General features: G+C 47.8%; 1 protein-coding gene across 3 annotated transcripts in view; it reads right to left on the bottom strand.

The window, feature by feature from the left end:
- Positions 1-20,753, bottom strand: part of Lrp4 (LDL receptor related protein 4) — a 56,835-nt gene that overhangs the window by 26,380 nt on the left and 9,702 nt on the right. For 2 of the 3 annotated variants that reach the window (XM_031371011.1, XM_031371013.1), the window contains exons 2-19: positions 16,339-16,485; positions 14,303-14,419; positions 13,916-14,029; positions 13,567-13,683; positions 12,933-13,061; positions 12,578-12,697; positions 12,114-12,239; positions 11,025-11,150; positions 10,698-10,832; positions 10,164-10,289; positions 9,637-9,867; positions 8,723-8,879; positions 6,554-6,771; positions 6,219-6,395; positions 5,696-5,818; positions 1,942-2,150; positions 1,752-1,833; positions 742-847 (exon numbers count right to left, since the gene is read on the bottom strand). In XM_031371011.1, the coding sequence (XP_031226871.1) occupies positions 742-847; positions 1,752-1,833; positions 1,942-2,150; positions 5,696-5,818; positions 6,219-6,395; positions 6,554-6,771; positions 8,723-8,879; positions 9,637-9,867; positions 10,164-10,289; positions 10,698-10,832; positions 11,025-11,150; positions 12,114-12,239; positions 12,578-12,697; positions 12,933-13,061; positions 13,567-13,683; positions 13,916-14,029; positions 14,303-14,419; positions 16,339-16,485 (2,560 nt within the window). The remainder of the gene's footprint in view (positions 1-741; positions 848-1,751; positions 1,834-1,941; positions 2,151-5,695; positions 5,819-6,218; positions 6,396-6,553; positions 6,772-8,722; positions 8,880-9,636; positions 9,868-10,163; positions 10,290-10,697; positions 10,833-11,024; positions 11,151-12,113; positions 12,240-12,577; positions 12,698-12,932; positions 13,062-13,566; positions 13,684-13,915; positions 14,030-14,302; positions 14,420-16,338; positions 16,486-20,753) is intronic. The other variant, XM_031371012.1, reaches the window with a different exon arrangement.

Here is a 20,753-nt window from a genome sequence, read left to right as displayed (position 1 = left end):
GAGAGTGTGTGTGTGACAGTCTACAACATTGAGCATTCTAGATTCAGCATTCTAGAGTCTGCATTCAGCATTCGGACTCACTAGCACTCGGACCAGAACCAGAGCTTAGGTGGACTAGGGCTTAGATTCATGCAGTCCATAGCTGCTTGGGCCCGGGGTGTGTGTGTGTGTGTGTGTGTGTGTGTGTGTGTGTGTGTGTGTGTGCAGCACCAGTCGAGATTCAAGAGATTGAGCATTCGAGATTCGAGCATTCAACATTGAAGATTCAACATTGAGGACTCGAGATTCAAACCTGTACCTTCCTGGCTCGCGCACCCGCAGCCCCCTGGGACTCCGGCCAGGACCATGCAGCCCGAACATGCTCGGAGCCCGGGGGTGCTGCACCAGTCCAGAGATGGCTGATGTTTTTAGATCCAGTGTATTTTAGATGGCCTCAGATGTACCTCGACTACTGAACTGCCAGATTTTTCATTTCTCTTTTGCAATGATTGTAAAAGCCTCATGTCATTTTTAAGAAATACATTCAGATAGAACACTTCTTGTGTAGTGTCTGTTTGACAAAGCCGAATCCCGTGCACACCTGGCCAGAACCCATCGTCCCGCGGAACAAGGGACCCCATAAGAAATCCCAGTCCGTGGCACTTAGCACATCCACAGATCTGGCCCCTCTCCTTAATCTCCAGATTCCCATCTTGTACCCAGCTCTTGGGAGAGTTGGGGCTCAGAATGGACAGCACGTACCCGCCCATGGGCTCTACCACGATGTCCCGAGGACGGTCAAGGTTCTCCCAGATGAGCACCGTCCTCATGCTGCCATCCGTGTTGGCCACTTCAATCCGGTCTGTACCTACCAAGGGACAAGGAAAAAAAATTAATTTCAGGCTTGCTCATTCCTTCTCCTCCAACCCCTGCCTAGCACGGAGCTCTGTATGCAGTAAATGCTTGGAAAAGATTTTGTGGTGAATACACAATAGATATTTAGTGACTGAAACTAGGAGAAAAAAATTTAAGGCAGTGATTAGTTTCACTCCTTGGAATAGCACAAGTTTCTAAACCTAGGAAACCCACTCCAGCCTATGATATAAGGCAAGGATTCCCAGATTTCGGTGCACGAAAAAATGAGGAGAGCTTGTTAAAATACAGATTCCTATGGCTGAATTGGTGGTAAGAATGGGATCAGGTGGTAAGAATGCTTGCTGCTCTTGCAAAGGGCACAGGTTCAGTTCCCAACACCCACATTGGGTGGCTCAAGACTGCCTGTAACTCCAGTTCCAGGGGATCTGACACCTTCGTCTTGCTTTCATGGGCATCTGTGCATACTTGGTCTACATACACACACTCAGGCATACACGTACACATAAATGGATCTTTAAAGATTCTTCCAGTTAATTCCTCAAGATTTTGAGTAAGTCGGGTGTCCAGAATCTGAATTTCTCACAACTTCGCAGGACATGCTGATGTTGTTGTTCCAGAAACCACACTTTGAAGAACACTAGTTTAGAGGTATTCCTTTTATCTCTCAAGTCTCTACCCCACTAAGATCCATAGAAATGCCTATTTTGTCAGAACATTCATGAAAAACAAACAACAAACAAACAAAACCAGGTCATAAACTTGTTGTCCAAGATGCTTCAAAACATTTACAAGCACCAAGTATAGCGCAAAAGAAGCTGCAATTTAGATGAGAACTAAAGACTCCTGTGTACACTCAGAAGACTCAAGACAGCCAGGCCACGGTTCCCTGTACATACCTGCATCTGTCCAATAGAGCTTGTTGGTGACCCAATCAATTGCCAGGCCAGCAGGGCTCTCCAAACTGGTATCCACTACCACCTGGGCAGTAAGCAAAGCTGTATCATTCTCTGTACTCCTATTCCAACTCTGGAGCCCAAACTCCACCAACCGCAAGGAACGGGAGGGACTGGATCCACGCAGCCCTACCTCCTGTCCTGTTCCATCCCACTTGGCCCTGCTGATGGTATCAGTGCTGACATCTGTCCAGTACACGTGGTCATCCCGGGAGTCCCAGTCAAGGGCCACAGCACTGCGCACGTCAGCCAGTGGGATGACATCGTCGGACAGGTCCTCTGTGTCGAAGCTGATCCGACGGATGTCCATCCTTCGGGCAAAAAGCAGGAACTTGTCAAGACCTGATCAAAGGCCGAGAGGGGTCTCCTTTTAATGCTCTAAATCCAGTAACGGTGACAGACACAGATGCTCACCTGTGTGACACCTGGTTCAATCACACTTCCTGGAACCTGCTGCCCTTTGCCCCCTACTCTTCATACTGCAGGTGCCCTGAAGCACAGCCCAGCTTGTCATTGTGGGATTAGACTTTAGAGTCCAGTGGGAACAGAGTTTACCCCACTGCTTAGGCGTCTATCAGCTTCGTTTGAACCCTTTTCTCCTCTGAGTTCTCTTGAGCAGTTTCAGCACCATGACTGGGCCACTGCCAACTTCCAGCTTACTTCTGAGACTTTTATCCTATTTCAGGTCTTCTGGTTTTTTGTTTCCACGAGACAGGGTCTTACTACATAAGCCTGGACTCTTTCTCAAACTCCATCCTCCTGCCTCAGCCTCCTAAATGCTGGAATTACAGACATGCTACCGGGCTAAAGTTTTTGTTTCTATTCTATCATCTAGAATGATCATTCCATCTGCAGTTCTCTTCACAACTTAGCCAATAATGACTGCCCACTAAATTCCTTTCTTGCCAGGCCCTGGGTTTTGTGCTTAGAAAGGCTCAATGCTTGGTATAGACATACAGTGTCAGAGAACATGCTCATAAAGATAAATAAAATTATGAACCTCCCAAGACAATGAATGGACTTGAAATGTATTGTTATTAAGTGAAGAGACCCAGATTCAAAAGGCTAAAACAAGAAAAAACACTCTTTCTCATGTGTGGATCCTAACTGGCAATGTTTAGACGCATGTATATGTGGCTATGAATGAGGGCATAGGCTATGAAGTTAGATAGAGATCTCCAGGGAGAAATGCTGTTGAGAAAAGGGGGGAAGTCAAAGGGCATGTGACCTCAGAGCAGAAAGGAGGCCAAGAGAAGTACAAGAGTATGGGGGGCGGGGTTTGTGCAGGGGAATGGGTGAGAAGACGGAAGGAGAAACAGCAAAAAAAAAAAAAATTGTGTTTGCAAATGGCATAATAAAGCCTAATTCTTTTGTATGCCAAAAAGAAAGAAAGGATGGAAGGAAGGAAGGAAGGAAGGAAGGAAGAAAAAAAGGAAGGAAGGAAGGAAAGAAGGAAGGAAAGAAGACAGAAAAAACAAGGTCAATGCCCCATACCAATGCTTTATGGTACATGTTATTCTTGCTCCCATTTTCAGAAGAGCATCTGAGACTAAAAGAGATCAGGGAACATGCTCAGGGTTCAATGGCTGTGTACTAGAACTGGGGCTTGGGCCTGCTCCAGAGGGAGCTCTGGCCACTGCTCTCCACAGCAACTTTCCCATCCTCTGGGCCTCCTCTGGTTTGTCTGAATATATTTTCCAATACAGTAAGCCTTTGCAATGTGCAAGGAATTGTTTCTAAGACCCCCACAGATAGTCAATTCATAGATACTCCAGACCCTCATATATAAAACAGGGTAGGATTTTCTTATATCCTATGCATATCCTATACAATCTAAGTTATCTCTAGATTACTTGTAATCTATATCCATATATCTAATGTAATATATTCATATGTTTGACACTGAGGATTCAATATGCAATATAATTCCCATTTAGATGACTGTTATATTATATCCTTCTCTTTTTCAGAAATAAGTATGTAAGCCTTTAATGCCAGCACTTGGGAGGCAGAGGCAGGCAGATCTCTAAATTCAAAACCAGCCTGGTCTACAGAGCAAGTTCCAAGACAGACAAGGCTACACTTGTTCACAAGTTACAGAGAAAATTTGTCTCAAAAAACAAGGAGTATTGTGCCTGCATGCATATATGTGTATCATGTATGTGCCTAGGGCTCTTGAAGACCAGAGAAAGTCATCAGATCCCCTGGAACCAGAGTTACAGGCCACTATGAGCTACTATGTGGGAAATGGAAACTGAATCTGGATTCTCTGAAAGAGCCGCTGAGCCATCCCTCCAGAGACTCTAATATGTTCTTGAGACAATAATGACCAAAACAGCCCATACAGGCCAACAAGATGGCTCACTTGCTACTGCACCTAATGATCTGAGTTCCACCTCTGGGACCCACAGGTAAAATAAGAAAACTCTCATAAGTTGTCCTCTGATCTCATACACACACGTCCATGTACTGCATCTTTTAAAATATATCTTCAGTACAGAAACAGTTTTTAAATTTCCATCCAGAGTTGATTAAATCCACAGACAAGAAACCCACACATATGAAAACCTATGTATTTTGCTACTCAGATCAAAGTTTTCTGCCTAACTTTACCAATTCCCTTTTCTAAGCTTTGGTAAATCTTTGGTAAATGTGCATGGAAGCAATTTTCATCTAAAACAGTAGAAGCAGACAAGCACAACTAGGCAGGCAGTGGTGGTCACACCTTTATCCCCAGCACTTGGGAGGCAGAGGCAGGCAGAGCTCTGAGTGTGAGGCCAGCCTGGTCTACAGAGTGAGTTCCAGGACAGCCAGGGCTATACAGAGAAACCCTGTCTCAAAAAACAAAACAAACAAACAAACAAACAAAATTCTCAGGAAAAAAAAAAAACACTGTATGAAACTAGTTCTCAGTGTGTATCTGAAAGAAACCTCAGAATGTTTTCCCCAGTCACTGTCAGGAAAGGGTGCAGAGAATCTGATTCTTGCCTCTGTGTATGTCTGTCTGTTTGTGAAATTGTGTACAGGTGTGTGTAAACATGTGGAAATTGGGCAGCTTCTTCTACGTCTTCACCTTATTATTCATTTCGAGACAAGTTCTCTCAGTGAATCCAAACTTCACTGATTGGCTAGACTGGCTGGCTTGTGAGCTTTAGGGATCTGCCTGTCTCTACACGTACCCAACTCTGGGGTTACAGATAGATACCACCACACCCTAGCTTCCCAAATTCGATTTTAATTAGAATTAAGAGAGCCAGTAGATTATACAGCAATAAGGATACATAATGAATTAATCCTGGCCCCTTGCTGGTCATGCCCTATGCCTGATCAACTCGTCCCTGGACTAGCCTTAGATAAAGTCACCTATGTGCTAAGATTTCTAGGGCTGACTTTGCAAGGTAAAATTGTCTTGCAGGAGCTCTAAGGAACCAAAGCAAAGACTGTGGAAGAGACCAGGGAATCCTATCATCTTTTATTTGGTGGTCACAGATCATCATCTGGGATCCCAGTTGCTCTCTGTTCTAACAACACAAACTCTTCTATGGATCAAGCTAAAGGTACAGAAGTTGGCAACCATTGCCCTGCATTTTAGAATAATTGGACCTTCTTTCTGTCTAGACAGAAGGCATCCTTCCTGGTGAGGTGAAAGCTAAGCCCTGTTGGGGTGTTTGTACACTGAATGATGCCACTAAGCCTCCAGCTACCACTGCTGGTTCTAGGTCCTCAGCTTTGGTTTGGAAGCCCTCAGTCTCTTAAGTCTGTCATGGGCTCCTTTTGGAACCTGGCTGTCCCTACCTGACAAGCTATCCTTCCAACTCCTCTCACTGGTCCTTCTATCTGTCCTCACAAGGCACCTCCTCTGAGGCTGGTATCCCAAACCCACTTACTCTGGGCACAGGCGTGGCTGTTGATCTTGCGGAAGCCGGTAGGGCAGGCACAGGTGTAGTTCTGGCCACTGGGTAGACACAGGTGAGTGCAACCGCCATTGTTGTCCCCACAGCGGTTTTTCCCTGCTCAAAGAGCCCAGAGTAAGATGATCAGGAAAAAATGAAAACTTGACAAAGATAGACCCCACCAGGTCAAAGGGATGAAGGGCTTGGCTCTCTTCAAGTAAGAGTTCTGTCATATTAATTTTGATATCTGTTCCAGATATTTGTACAACAAATATCTGACACAGAGGAGATACCCTATAAATGTTTGCATTATATGGGAAGAGAAAAGCCGAGTCCTGGTGGTGTACCACCCAAAATGTCCAGCAGAGGGAGCAAGTAGCACATGTCAATGCCAGCTCTGGCCTTCCCTGACTAGAATTAATACTATCTATAACAAATGCAAGGCGGATTCCCAAGAGGCCCCAGCAGCCACACCATCAGTGACAAATCTAGCTCACTTGATGACACTTTTTTTTACCTGCAGGCTGGCGCTGGGGATGCAAGGTATGAATATCCATAGGAAAGTGGAGCTTGTTGCGAATGATTTCCTGGTTCTTCCCAGTAAACTTGTTGGCACTATTGATGCTCTTGGTGTGCCAGTCTGTCCAATACAAGCTGTCTTCAAACACTGTGATGGCAAAGGGATGTGGGAGGCCTGGAGACAGTCCAAAAAGACCTGAGTCCAGACATGGCCTGCCACGGCCCCTGAGCCCAGACCTGGCAACTACACAAATCTCACCCTCTGCCAAGGTTCTTGGGGGCAGGATTGGGGAAGAAGCAGAGAGATGAAAGACAGCACATCAAAGACCTCACCCTGGCTAATGACAGCCTTGCGGTGACTCCCATCTAGATTGGCCCTCTCGATGACGTGGTGCTTAGCATCCACCCAGTACATGCGGCGTCCAGCATAGTCAATGGTGAGGCCATTGGGCCAGAAAAGATGAGTGTCAGCGATGATGCGACGTCCAGAGCCATCCATGCTGGAGGCCTCAATGCGGGGGGTGTTGCCCCAGTCTGTCCAATAAATGGTTCTAGGAAGAAAGGAAATCAAGAGGTGGATGGTGGAGGACAGATGAATGACAGCCAGGGTACTAACCAGAGATGGCTTTACACTTGGGTTTCACCCGTTTGCCTGGAAAGCATTCGTTTGTTTATTTATTTGTTTGTATTTGTTTGTTAGTTTATTATCTATCTATCTATCTATCTATCTATCTATCTATCTAATTTTTGAGGTAGGGTCTCACTATATAGCCTTGGCTGGCCTGGCACTCACTATGTAGACCAGGCTGGCCTCAAACTCAGAGATCCCTCTGCTTCACTGAGTACTGGGATTAAAGGGGTGTGCCACCATGCCTGGCTTTGAAAGACACTTTTTAAAAAAATTTACTTATTTAAAATGCTTCCCCATCCCCACCCCAGTGTTTGAAGGCTGAACCCAATGAATTAAACACAGAACCTAATGGGAGGCAACTGTTTTATCACAAAGCTGTATCGACAGCTCTATAGGATACCTTTTTAAATATCTGGATTGAAACGTCTTGAGACAGGGCATTTGTTCATCAGATTTTTTTTTAAAGATTTATTTATTTATTTTTATGTATATGAGTACACTGTAGCTGTACAAATGGTTGTGAGACTTCATGTGGTTGTTGAGAATTGAATTTTAGGAACTCTGCTCGCTCCAGTCAGCTTCCCTCTCTCTGGCCCAAGGATTTATTTATTAGTATACATAAGTACACTGTAGCTGACTTCAGACAACCAGAAGAGGGCATCAGATCTCATTATGGATGGTTGTGAGCTACCATGTGGTTGCTGGAATTTGAACTCAGGGCCTTCGGAAGAGCAGTCAGTGCTCTTACCCACTGAGCCATCTCGCCAGCCCCAGAATTTTTTTTTTAAGTGTCTGCTATGGAACAGGTACAACTGGCCCTAGAAAGGGAGCAGTAGACAGAGCAGATGACAATCCTAGCGCCTGTGAAGACAATGAGAGAGTGCGGTGTATACGTTAGGATGCACAAGCTCTTCTTTCTCAGTCTCCTCTGCTGCCTGACGTGTTTTATGCCCCCTCTCCCACACATCATATTTCTCAAACAATTGACATCTAATTGCAGGATCTTACAAGTCATCCCCTCAATTGGTGGCATGGAATGCATACAAGCCAGAGGCTAAGAATTTCTATTTCAAGAGACTTCAATGCAGGAGACTTGTCTATTAATTTTTAAAATTATTTCAAATTAATGATATTAATTACCTCAACTACTGGCTGCTTTAAATTAATAATAATTTTTAATTAGCTCCACTCTATGGGCTAATAAAAAACACTAGACAGTTTAAACTTACCTAATTTGTATATTTTATTCCATTTAAAATGCTTCATTATTTTACCTTAGAACATCTGTGGGAGCAGTTGTATCTTTATTTAGATCAGGGTCTCAGTAGCTTAGGTTGATCTCCAGCTATGTAGCTGAAGATGAACTTGAATTCCCTATCCTTCTGCAGTCACCTCCCACATATGTCTATTTTTATGTTTGTTTTATATATGTGTTTGTTTTTAATTGGCCAATTTAGAAATGAATGAAGGGGGAGTTGGAGAGATGGCTCAGCAGTTAAAAGCACTGACTACTCTTCCAGAGGTCCTGAGTTCAATTCCCAGCAAGCATATGGTGGCTCACAACCATCTGTAATGGGATCTGATATGCCCTCTTCTGGTGTGTCTGAAGGGTTTGCTCACATATATTCAAAAGAAAAAAGGAAAAAAAAAGAAAAAGAAAAGAAAAGGAAAGAAGGAAGGAAGGAACATAGAGAGGTGGAGTAAGCCAAGGATCCTCGGCCACATACTACAGAGCCAGGATGCAACGGCATCTGAGTCCAGAGTTCATATTGTCAACATTGCTCTGAAGACCCACAAAGCCTAGCCCAGAGGCCTGAGGACACTCCCTGCCCACTTCAAGAAGGACTTGGAAATTTAAGACATCCACTCACCCCTCCATGGGGTGCAGGGCAATGGCCCTGGGCTTCTCTAGGCTCTGCCACAGCAGCACTTTCCGGTGGCCCCCATCCAGATTAGCCACCTCAATCCTTGATGTCCCAGAGTCAGTCCAGTAGAGCTTGTCATGAACCCAATCCACAGCCAGGCCCCCTGGTAAGAGGAGGAAAGGGAAGAGTGTTAGGGATTCACCCTAGGTAGTTCTGCCTCCTGAAAACAAGAGCAAACTCTTACAAGATGCTTCCGAGGCTGGGACCTTGTTCTAACTGTTTTACACACACTGTCTCTGTGAGCTAGGTACTGAGCTTCCCAGAGACTGGGAAGAGGAATCAAGTGGTGGATGGGGTCATGCGCTTCATCTATATTTAGCTGAGGCTGATCTTGAGCTCCTGATGCCCTCCCTGGTGCTGGGGATGGAACTCAGTGCCTTTCTTAAGTAAGCAAGGGCTATACTACTGAGTTTTACTTCCAGCCCTGGATACTAACTTCTTAGTCACTTAATAACCTGCTGGTAAGATAGCTTGAAGCCACCAAACTAGCTGTTGCTTTTTGTATGTTGAGAAGGGGGGTGGGGGTGTCTTATGTATCTCAGCCTGGCCTTAAACTGGAATGACCTTAAACTTCTGATCTTTCTGCTTCTACCTCTTCAGATTACAGGCATCATCATGTCTAGTTCATGCAGTGCTTGGAGATCAAACTTAGAGCTTTGTGTTCATGCTAAGCAAACACTCTATCAATTGAGCAGCATTTTCAACTCTACAGTTGGTTCCTATATGAGAGTTCCACCCAAGATTTCGCCGGAAGAGGCCTTCTGCTTTATGCACTTGGTAAACACTGGCCTGTCCCTTCCTTCCCACTGTGTTTGGCACATGGTGGTCTTGGCTCTCCACTCAGGGCCTTGTTTTCCTACCTGGGCTCTCTAGCCCAGTAGACACCACCTCCTCCACATTGCTGCCATTAAGGTTGGCACGGAGGATGCGGTCCAGGGTGACATCAGACCAGAAGACCAGCTCCCGCCGGTGATGAAAGTCAAGGGCAATGGCGTTCTCCAGGTTGTTCAGTAGCAGCGTGTATTCGGAGCGGTGCGGGAGCACCTGCCGGATGTCGATACGATTGGCAAACAGTAGCACAGGTTCTGGCCCTGGACACAGCATAGAAACAGGACCCCGCTGGGCTTCAGAGCCACTAGATAGCCATCAGCATAAACCCTCGGGCCCTCAGCTGATAGAGCCGCCCACTAGAGCATGTCCCAAGCTGCTGACATCTGCACTAGAAGACTAGAATCCTTTCTAACCCCAACCCAGTCGCTGGGCTTCCACTTGGAGCCCAGATTGCAACTTGTAAAAAAATAAATCCACTTCTTAGCAAATCCCTCAGCTTTGGAACACCCGGCTTTCGTCTGTTCAGCCCACCCAGCCTAGGGCCGACGCGCCTTACCCAGAGCCTTGCAGCTGCGCCGGTCCGGCCGCAGTTCATAACCCGCTTCACACCAGCACTGGAAAGCCCCTTCACTGTTGGTGCAGCCCTGGCTGCAGTACCCCTCCTCAGCACACTCATTCACATCTGTGGGTACCAGGCAGGGTGAGGAAGCCTGCCTGCTGCCATCTTCCCACACACTCCTAAGCCACCCGGTTGTTTTCCTGGTCATATCTCCATATCCCATATCCCCGTCCATTCCTCAGCCTGGTGGGAAACTGTGTAAAAAGTGGTTCAGGGCTTTGAGGTCATGGAGTCTCAGATTTCAAACCCCAACTCAGCTGCTTACTAGCTGTGTGGCTTTGGGTAAATTACTTACACTCTCTGTACTTTCGTTTCCCTATCTGCAAAATGAGAGAAATGACCCTCACTTCCCAGGGTCAGTGCAATGATGAGTGGAGATCACACCGACCTGATATGTCACCCAGCTTCCTATATGCTGCCCCACCCGAGCATCCTGACCCTCCCACCCCCCACTTTCAGGCCCCAGCTCACCCTGGCACGTCCTGCCATCCTCTGTGAGCCGGTAGCCTGTGTGGCAGGTACACTGCACTGCCCCTCGTACCATCTGACACTTCTGGGCACAGCCACCGTTGTTAACATTGCAGTTCTCCTCACCCGTCCGGGGCCCTGTGCCAGCCAAGCCAGAGTTGGGAGCCGAGCCCAGAATCCACCCCCGTCCAGCCAACTTGGCATTCTACCTGGACCACGAAGAACAGCTCCCAAAAACTGCAAGAGTCCCAGGGGAGGCCTCTCTTTGAACCCTACGGGTGGGGCTCAGCCACAAACCACGGGCCAGGCCCACACACTAGAGACACTCACGACAGTTCTGCTGTGGACTTTCGTCACTGTTGTCACCGCAGTCATTGACCCCGTTGCACAGCTTCCTCTGCCCAATACAACGCCCGTTCCAACACAGGAACTGGTCAGAGGCGCATTGGGGGCTTCCTAGAAAGAGAGGGAAGAGGGGGAGGGTCAGGTCATAGGAGGGCAGGGCTTGAGTCCACAAGGGACAGGAGCCTGTCATTTTCCAGGGTAAACTGGAGCCAGCTGAGAATCAAGGTGGGAGGGATGGGGTCGGAGGCAGGAAACAGCTCAGACGAGACTGGTTGACTGTCTGAGTTTGTTTTCTCCCTGGGATTCCACAATGGATGAGTGATTGGGACAGAGTCAAAGAGTGTACCCTCGTAGTCAGAACCAGGTTTAGCATGGGACTGAGGGGGCAGATGCAGAGACTGCCAGTCCTTCCTGCAGAGTGGAAGTCGACACAAGGGCTGCTGGCTGGAGAACAGCCCTTTCTCCCAAGGCCAGAGTGAAAATGAGAATTCCAGCAGCTGCGAAGACTCATGGCCTTGACTCTGTGTTCAAGAACTGTACACAGGTCAATAATGCATCTGGATTGTGCATGTGTGTAAGTATGTGATGTGTTGTGCGGATGTGACTATGTATATGGATATGTGTGCTCGTACATGTGTGTGCAGAGAGAGGCCAGAGGATGATATCTGATGACTTTATTGTTCATTCTCTGTCTTATTGCCTTGAGACAAAGTTTCTCATTGAACCAGGAGCCAGCCATTTTGGTGAGGCTGGCTGGTCAGTGAGCTCCTGGCATCTGGCTTTCTCTTTCTCCCTATGTTGGTATTACAGGCACTCACAGCCATTGCCTAGGGATTTGAACTTGGATCCTTGTGCTTGCATAACAAGAGCTTGTATCCACTGAGCTATCTCCCCTGCTCCCACAGCTGGATCTGACCCTACTCACTGGGAAGGGCAGGGAAAGGGCAGGCCATCGAAGACTAGAAGTGAAGCATCACCTCTGGCTGGCTGAGAAAGCAATGGCCGTGCTCCCTTTGCTCCCCTGCCTCCCACTCCTAATGTTAGGGCAGGCGGGGACACCGATGGGGACTCCACCTGTGTTCTCACAGTTTTCTTCATCACTGTTGTCTGCACAGTCATCTTCCCCATCGCAGCGCCAGGACAGACGGACGCAGCGGCCTGACCGACATCGAAACTGTTCGGCTGTGCACATGGAGGTGGCTGGACAGAGCAAAGACCTAATGAAAGGCTGGTCCTCCCACCCCAGTCTGAAACTCTCTCAAGGACGCAGGCGACTCTTCTTGAGAGAGGTATCTCTTTATGAACCAGGTGACCCTTCTTCAGAGCTCCTTACTGCTGCCTGCTAGAACAACTGCCACGATGTGTCTATAACTCTACAGACTACTAGGTGACTGGTATCCTTTTGGATAATAGTGCCTCTGTGCAGCATACAACCACACAGCTGTATAGCTGTTCAATATGTTTTCATGTTCAATCTGCCCCCAAACCTTTCTCCTTAGCTCCCCCGCCCCATGTCTTTGATACTATCCCCAACTCACTGCAATTGCGTTCATCAGACTGGTCATCACAGTCCGCATCACCGTCACAGTGCCAGCCCGCATTGATGCACAGGCCACTGTCACACATGAATTCCCCAGAGCGGCAGGGCTGGTGGGAGGCTGGGGAAACAAAGGTCTTCTGTCTCTAGCCAGCCTGTGCACACAGCACCTCATGGAAGAGCAGAAAGTCCCAAGTCCCATCTTCTGCCCCTCCCAACACTCCAGCTCCTCCCCAGAGGGACCATGAAACTCAGACACTGTTCCCCTAAGCGCCTTGCCCCAGCTGGCACCTGTGCCCTGCCACCAGAGGAGCTCCTCCAGTCTGACTGCCCCTCCTCCCAGCCAGAGCACTCACAGCAGTCGGACTCGTCTGACCAGTCTCCACAGTCGTCATCTCCGTCACAGTGGTAGATGTCAAGGATGCACCGACCATAGGCACACTGGAACTCTTCCAGGTTGCAAGGAGGGGAGGGTACTGCGGAGGCTGGAAGGGAAAGCAGCCCTCAGACCCCAGTGCCTAGGGACGGGGGCCTGATTCCTGACAGGGGCACGGTGTCTTCCTCCAGAATGCTACGAGTTGCTTTCCTTTATTTATGGCACTACAGGCTTCTACACATTAGTGGACCAGAAAGAGTCAACCCTCTCTATAACTACCGCTACCTGAGCTCGGGGCTCACGTATCTCGGGCTGGCCTCAAATTCGATTCATAGCCAGAAAGAACCTTTGATCCTTCTGCCTCTACCTCCTGTGTGTAGGATTACATTCAGGTATACACCACTATTTCTGCCTGGTTTGGGCAGTGCTGATAGAAACCAAGGCTTCACATATGCTAAGTAAGCATGTACATGAGTTCCATCCCCAACATCGCTCCTTTAGAACACCCACTCCTTTGCCTGCACACAACCCTCTCAGCCAACCCTTATCTAGTAGCCGGAGTCTTTGGCCACTGTCCCCAGCCTAGCAGCAGCCTCAGGGGTAGGAGCACTCACGGCAGCTCTCCTCATCAGAGCCATCTTTGCAGTCTGTGTCACCATCGCAGTACCAATGCTCAGCAATGCAGCTCCCGTCGCTGCAGCGGAATTCCTTGTCTGAGCACTTGCGCATGTCTAGGGGTACAATGAGACAGAGGTCCCATAGGATCTCACCGTCCTCCTTTGGTTCCAGGGTAGGAGGAGGTCCGTGCTCCTGACAGGATAGACTGCTCTGCCAGCCTGCCTTCTTTCAGCTGCACCAGATCCCTGGAGCAGTTTCAGGTCAGGTAGCACAGTCCTTTGCTTCTCTCTCTTCCTACAGGCTCTCCTACCCTGGACTCCTTCCTGCCCTCAGAGGACCACTCACCGCATTGCTCATCACTGTTGTCACCACAGTCGTTGTCCCCATCACAGTGCCACAGACTCCGGATGCAGTAGCCGTTCTGGCAGGGGAACTCGTCCTCCTCACACTCTCGGGGGGCTGTGGGCACAGATGAGTCAGGCTGCTGTGCATGGAGAGCACATTGCCTCCAAAGCCCCTCAATAAAGCCTTCTGGGGCAGTCAACAGTCCCACTGCTGGCCCTAGTACTCCGGAGGAGGTACCCACCTCTTGTGGGCTTAGCTCACCAAGGACAGAACAAGAGCTGAAGACCCAAGAGCTCAACTAGACCGGGGTGGGGGGCATCATTTTCTGACGGAAAACCCTTTCCCAACAGAGCCTGTGGAGTTCGTCTGGCCCCTCCCAACACTCACGACAGTCCTGCTCATCAGAGTCATCTTCACAGTCATTGTCCCCGTCACACACCCAGGAGCGTCGGATACACTTGCCATTGTCACAGTGGAAGTCCAGAGGGGAGCAGGTAGGCAGTGCTGGGTCCGAGAGAAGGGAAAAGTCAGGCAGGCAGGCTACACTGGGCCAGAGATCCTTGTTCCAAGTTCCACTGTCCTCATTCCCATCCCTGGTCTCCCAGTAGATAGAGCCCCTAAGAAACTGCAGCTGGGAAGAGGGATCAGCTGAAGGGAATTGGGGGCCAGCAGAAACCCTGACTCTAAGATGCCTGAGGAAGCAGTAAGAAAAACTTGGGCTGGAGAGAAAAACGGGACCACGGTTGTAACTCAGTTGGTAGAACGTTGCCTAACATGTATCAGACCCTGGGTTGGGTCACCAGCGCCTCATAAAACCAGATATGGAGGCAAACACATGTAATTCTGGCACTTGAGAGGTAGGGGCAGGAAGATTGAAAGTTCAAGGTCATTCTCAGCTACATATCAAGCTTGAGGCCAGCCAGAACTGTATGAGACCTGCCTCAAGAGATCCCAGGAGGGACACAATCCCCTCCTCTCTTATTAAAGGATGATTGACACATCTGGGTTTCACTTCTAGAAATCATTACTATGATGTCATCTGCCCGCCCTGAGCAGTAGTTCCTTGGACTCCACAAGGGGATAATTGCATTCAACTCACAAGAGGTCTTTTGAGATAATGTGTATGAAAGTGCTACATGAAAGGGAAGCATTTATTATTATCATAATTAGCTGAGCTGGTTAGGGTTAATGAGGTCCAGGTTGTAGCTTCGTTCCCATTAGACTAATTAGTTACCATCAGACATAGATGCTGCAGGCCAGACAAGTACCCCTAAATCCAGACAATTGGCTTAACAGTGAGATTTATATATATCCAAGACAGGACGTCCTGGCCCATTGTCTGTCTGTGACTATGCTGGAGGAAAAGCAAGCGTAAATAGAATAAGAGGTTTTTTTTTTTTCCTTTCAGTGTGGGGAGGGGGGTTGAACCTAGAACCTCATGCATACAAGGCAAGTAGCTCCACTATTGAGCTACAGCCTTCTCTGTCAGTCGGATACATGCTTGTGTGTCAATCTCGGGTGTCTTCTTCGATAGCTTTGTACCCTGTTTTTAAAATTTATTATTATTGCAGGAGAGAGGGCACAGTGTCCGTGGAGAGATCAGAGAACAACTTCCTAGCGATGGTTCTGCTCACCACGTGGGTCCTAGGGATCAAAGAGTCATTGGGCTTTGGTGGCACGCACGTGGGTCCTAGGGATCAAAGAGTCATTGGGCTTTGGTGGCACCAACTTTACCTGCTAAGCAACCTCAGCAGCCACCCAAATATAAGATTCCTTACAAAGCTTATCTTATTTAATATTTTTGACTATACAGAGTATTAAAATAACAATCATGAAAACAATCTGCATCTATGTATACCATATAAAAATTTAAATGTATGCATGCATCATGCACACAGAATTCATAAATACAAGGAGAGCTATTTAATAATGACTATTTATGTCTTTAAGGGTATTTTCTTCTATATCTTTTCCAAGTTTGCTTTTTCTTTCTTTCATTTTATTTTTCTCTTCTTTTCTTCCTTTCTTTTTTCTTTCCTTCTTCCTTTCTTCCTTTCTTTTTTTTTTGGACAGGGTTTCTCTGTTTAGCTCCAGCTGTCCTAGAACTCACATTATAGACCAGTCTGGGTGCAAACTCAAGAGATCTGCCCGCCTCTGCCTCCCAAGTGCTAGGATTAAAGGTGTGAGTCACCATGCTGGCCCTTTTGCAACATTTCAAAGTGTATTTTATTAGGATTAGAGGCATGAACCACCCAATAGAAATACAGGTTTTTAAAGGTATACATGTGAAGAAGCCATCTCTCTCTCTACATCGGGTCACCCTTGCAAGAGCCCAACTCTGAGTTGGACACAAGGTGGGCAGGCAGAGAACATTCCTTGGTTCATCCTTTTTCTCCTCCTGCTAACCCTGGGATGCTACTTACTACAGCCATCCTCATCGCTGTGGTCTCCGCAGTCATTGTCTCCATCACACTGCCACTGGGCGGGGATGCAGGTACATTCGCCGAGCGCACTCACTGCACATGTGAAGTGGCTCCGACCACATGCACACTCCAGATTGCTGGCTATGCCTGGGCAGAAAGAATAGGAAGCAGACAGAGGGCATCAATGCCTGTCCACCCAAAGCTGACAGGGGTGGGCAGGAGAGAAACCCAGGAGAATTGTCACTCAGAGAGATTTCCTTCTTCTGCCAGGGCAGATATGATCCCAAAGACAGCTTCGGCCTTTGGGTTCACAGATAGCCCAGCTGCCCTGTCTATAGCATCTTTACACAGCATCTCTGAAGACAAGGAGACAGATGAAGCCACCAAGGGGTGTTGTGCTTGGAAGAAGAGTGTGGGATAGATGGATGCTACCAAGACGCCTCTATGTGCTTTCTTCCAGAATTAGAAAACTAAGACACAGATATACCTGCCTCCATCTTGAAGCCTAAGCACTGACGCAAGCTAGAACAGTGAAATCGGAGCATGGCGCCTCTTGATGTCATGGAATCCACGGGGGAGGCACGAAAGAGTTTGAGAATCCTATCATCAGATTTTACTTTGGGGGGCAGGGGGTGACAAGATCAAGCCACCTCAGGACAGAGTAACCAGGACCAGTCAGTGCTCCAGTCAGTGCCTTCCTGTCTGTGAGACAGACCAAGGCCTGCAGGAAGGCCGGCGGACGCAGCCCCTCCCCCAGCCTCAGCAGCATGCAGCTGGCTTCCCTATTAAGCATCAAGCTATCTGCCTGGCCAAGTCCCATGACTGGCTGCAGTGCCCCCTCCCCAGAGTACCCAGCAGGATGCCCTGGGATAGCGTGTGAATGGCTCGGTGCCCCTGCTCCAGCCTCAGCTGGAACAAAGGGTTCTTCCAGGGTCACTCCCCCCCTCAGATTATTCATCTAGCCCACTGAGCTGCTGCAGCTGTGGAAGGAGGGGGCCTGCCTTGTTGCTCATCTCTTCCCTAGCTTCCTCTCTTCCTCCCATTAGCTGGGTCCTGCCTTCAGACTGGGCTGGAACTGGAAGTGTCAGCTTTACATTGCCGCTCCTCTTTCTTTACTATTCATCTCTACACGCCCCCCCACCCCTTCTTCCTACTTCTCTCCCAAAGGTGTGAGGTTAAATCAGAGCTTCCTAACCTGCAATGGATGGCTGAACAGATGGATGGCCATTCAGCCTTTGGCATCTGTGAGCCTCTCAATCTACGGGCAAATGTATATTTCTGGAGTGAGGGACCACAGACCCCTACCAGTTTCTCAACAGGAAGGTCTAGCCTTCCCTCAACTGTCTACATGTAAGAGATCTAGTTGTCCCAGGAAAGATGCAGAATTTCTTCCTGAAGGCAAGTAGAGTCCATCTAGGAGGGATAACAGCTTTGCATTCCTCATCGGAAGGCCTTTCTACAAATGCAGACCAGAAGGTTCTTCCCCAGAGAAACTCAGAAGATCCAGTTGCCCAGGGTAACTGCCCAGTTGCCTGCTTCTTTCTGTTCCTAGAGAACTGAGGAGTAAGGACATCTCTCACTAAGACCTTAGACAGCAGAGCCTGAGGAATACTGGCTCAGTGAAGTACAAGCATTTCTTTACAGAACCCTGGCTAGATTCAGCAGCATGGACTATCCCATGCAAGGATATGTCTGACACACAACAATCCTTCGTGGAGAAGCTGCAGGCAGAACATAAGGCTTAACTAGTAAGTTTCAGCAGGAGAAGAGGAATAGATCTGTCCTTTAGGGGGCCAGTGGTGCTCCAGGATGTGTGAGTAGAAGCCAAGGATGCAGTTAAACATATCAACAGTGCACAGAATGATTCTTGTCCCTGTGAACTGGATGACAAGTCAACAAAGGTGGAGAAATATGTTCCATACAGCAAGAACAGAGGTAGACCTGGAGGGAGATCCAGAAAGAAGGACAGATAGGAAGAAGGGACAAAGTGGAAGAATGCAAAGGGATAAATGCTGGATCTGGAGCAGGCAAGCAGACCTGGGGTTCCACCAATCAGGTGCATGACTTTGCAATTTGCTTTTTTTTTTTCCTTAAGTAGTACTGGGATCAGTCCCATTAAACCACATCCCAGACCTCATTTTACTTTTTATTTTGATAAAAGGTTCAGGGTTTCATTAAGTTGTTGGCCTGGAACTTACTCTGTAGGGCAGGCAGGTTTTAAATGTGAAAGCCTTCTATTTTGGCCTTCCAAGTAGCTGGGATCAACAGCTGCATGGCCAGGCTTAACTGAGTTTCTTAATATGTTACAGAAAATAAAACAGATAAAATAAAAGCCACAATTAAACAAGAAAATAAACATGGAATAAACAAATTTTATGCCGTGGCACACTAAAAGTTATCATTGAGTAGCTATGGGGAAATTAGAGGTATGGAATGGTGACCACATTTCCCCAAAAGACCTTGACTTAGGAATTGTTGAATACCAGGATTGGGAAAGCAAGATGATCCGTATCCTGGAAACTATGCAAGGGAAACAAGTACAGGGGGCTGAAGAAATGGCTCAGCTAAAAGCACCAGCTGCTGCTCTTCTAGGGTTCTGGGTTCAATTTCTAGTGTCCACACAGCTCAGAGTCATATGTGGCTCCAGTTCCAGGGGGATTGACACCCCCTTCTGATGTTCTTGGGTACTGCACACAGGCTGTACACACCTGCAGGCAAAATCTTCATACACATAAAGTAAAAATAAATATTTTTTAAAAAAGTACAGAGAGCAAAGAGGAGCCATCAACCCTTTTCCAGCTTCTGACCCTACGACTGGCTGAATGTGACACCCAGTTCTAATTTCCTGGGGCTGACTGCAGGGACAAACCATTCTGTCAGCTGGCCATGAAGTTGCAGGTGGCTAAAGACACACAACTTCCTGCATGTCAGAGAAATGGCTGAAATCAGAGCTATGGTGAAGTCCAGGCAGCCACCAGACTCTTGACTTGGGCATTCATACAGGAAGCAGACACATTATACTCCAATAGGCAGACTGCTGGACAACCGCTTCCCCTTCAGAGTCCCCAGAGATGGAATTCTGTCTGTTCACTCCAATCCTGGCTGTGATCATAAAGGCCAGCTTTTAACCCTTTTTGCATAAAAGAAAGGAAGCAGCCTTCTGTGTAAGTGTTGAATCAGAATAGGCAGCCCTGCTCCTTGAAGGCTGTTTGCCAGTGACACTGCAGGCAGCTCTCCTGGCTGCCAGGGCCTTAGGCAATAGCCCTTCCATCTTACGCATATCAACAAGGAACAGGTCTGAGCCCCAGGTGTTCATGCTCTCTCATAAAGCCATTATTCTTGGGGTCCATGTTAAGAGGCTCATAGAACCTTCTTTTTTAAAAATAGGTCTTACTATGTAGCCCTCCCTGATTGGCTTGGGACTTGCTGTGTAGACCAGGCTGGTCTCAAACTCACAGAGTTCTGCCCACACGTGCTGGCATTTCATTAAAGACGTGTACCTCCATATCTGGCTTCATAGAATCTTGCTGAGAGGTTAACCAAAATCTCACCACTTACACCTCAGCTCCCTCAACCTTAGCAGGTTCCCGTGCTTTCGCTGGAAGGGGAGAAAGTACGCACTCACCAGTGGTCCCAGTCAGACCCTCTAACATCATAGAGAGCAGCGATTCCACACTTTTGAGAAGTTAAGCAAAAGTCTCTGTAAGCGCATCCATAGAAACGGAGATTAAAGCAATTATGTATCAAAGAGTCTGGAAATGTCCCTCTTGCCTCTGACTCTCAAGTGTTTAGATTATAGGTGCCTGCCACTATGCAAGATGTAGGAGGTTCTGGGATCGAACCCAGGGCTTCAAACATGCTAACAAGCAGTTTACCAACTGGACTGCATCCCCAGCCCCTCCTTCCCTCCTTTTCTTTCTGCTTTTGGAATGACAGGGAATGGACCCAAGGCTTCTCACATGCTAAATATACACTCTCCTGTTCAGTCACACCCTTAGGCCTGTTCTATCCGTAAGATGGCAGAGCCTTCTTTTCCTGTCCACTGTCAGGAATGATGAGGCTACAGCCCTTATTTAATGAGAATGAGTTATTTGGAAGTCTATAAATACGTCCAGAGGAGGGCAGCTCCACTGACTCTTGAGGTAACATACACAGTAACAGCACACTTCAAAGGATATCCATGTGGCAAACAAAATGGACTAAGTTGAAAGGAATGGCAACAAGGAGCCACATGCCCATGGACTCAATAAGCTCCATCTACCCAGAGTCTGGAAAGACATCTATAGATCTGTGTTCAGAGAGTACAGCTTGCCTAGCAAACAGGAGTAGCAGGAGTCATCCTCCTCCTCCTCCTCCTCCTCATCACCACCACCATGACCACCACCACCACCACCACCACCATGACCACCACCACC

This window comes from Mastomys coucha, unplaced genomic scaffold (genome assembly GCF_008632895.1).
Source record: "Mastomys coucha isolate ucsf_1 unplaced genomic scaffold, UCSF_Mcou_1 pScaffold15, whole genome shotgun sequence".
Classification (NCBI taxonomy): domain Eukaryota; kingdom Metazoa; phylum Chordata; class Mammalia; order Rodentia; family Muridae; genus Mastomys; species Mastomys coucha.
The sequence above is the reverse complement of the archived record's forward strand: the minus strand, read 5'-3'. Positions and strand labels throughout refer to the sequence as shown.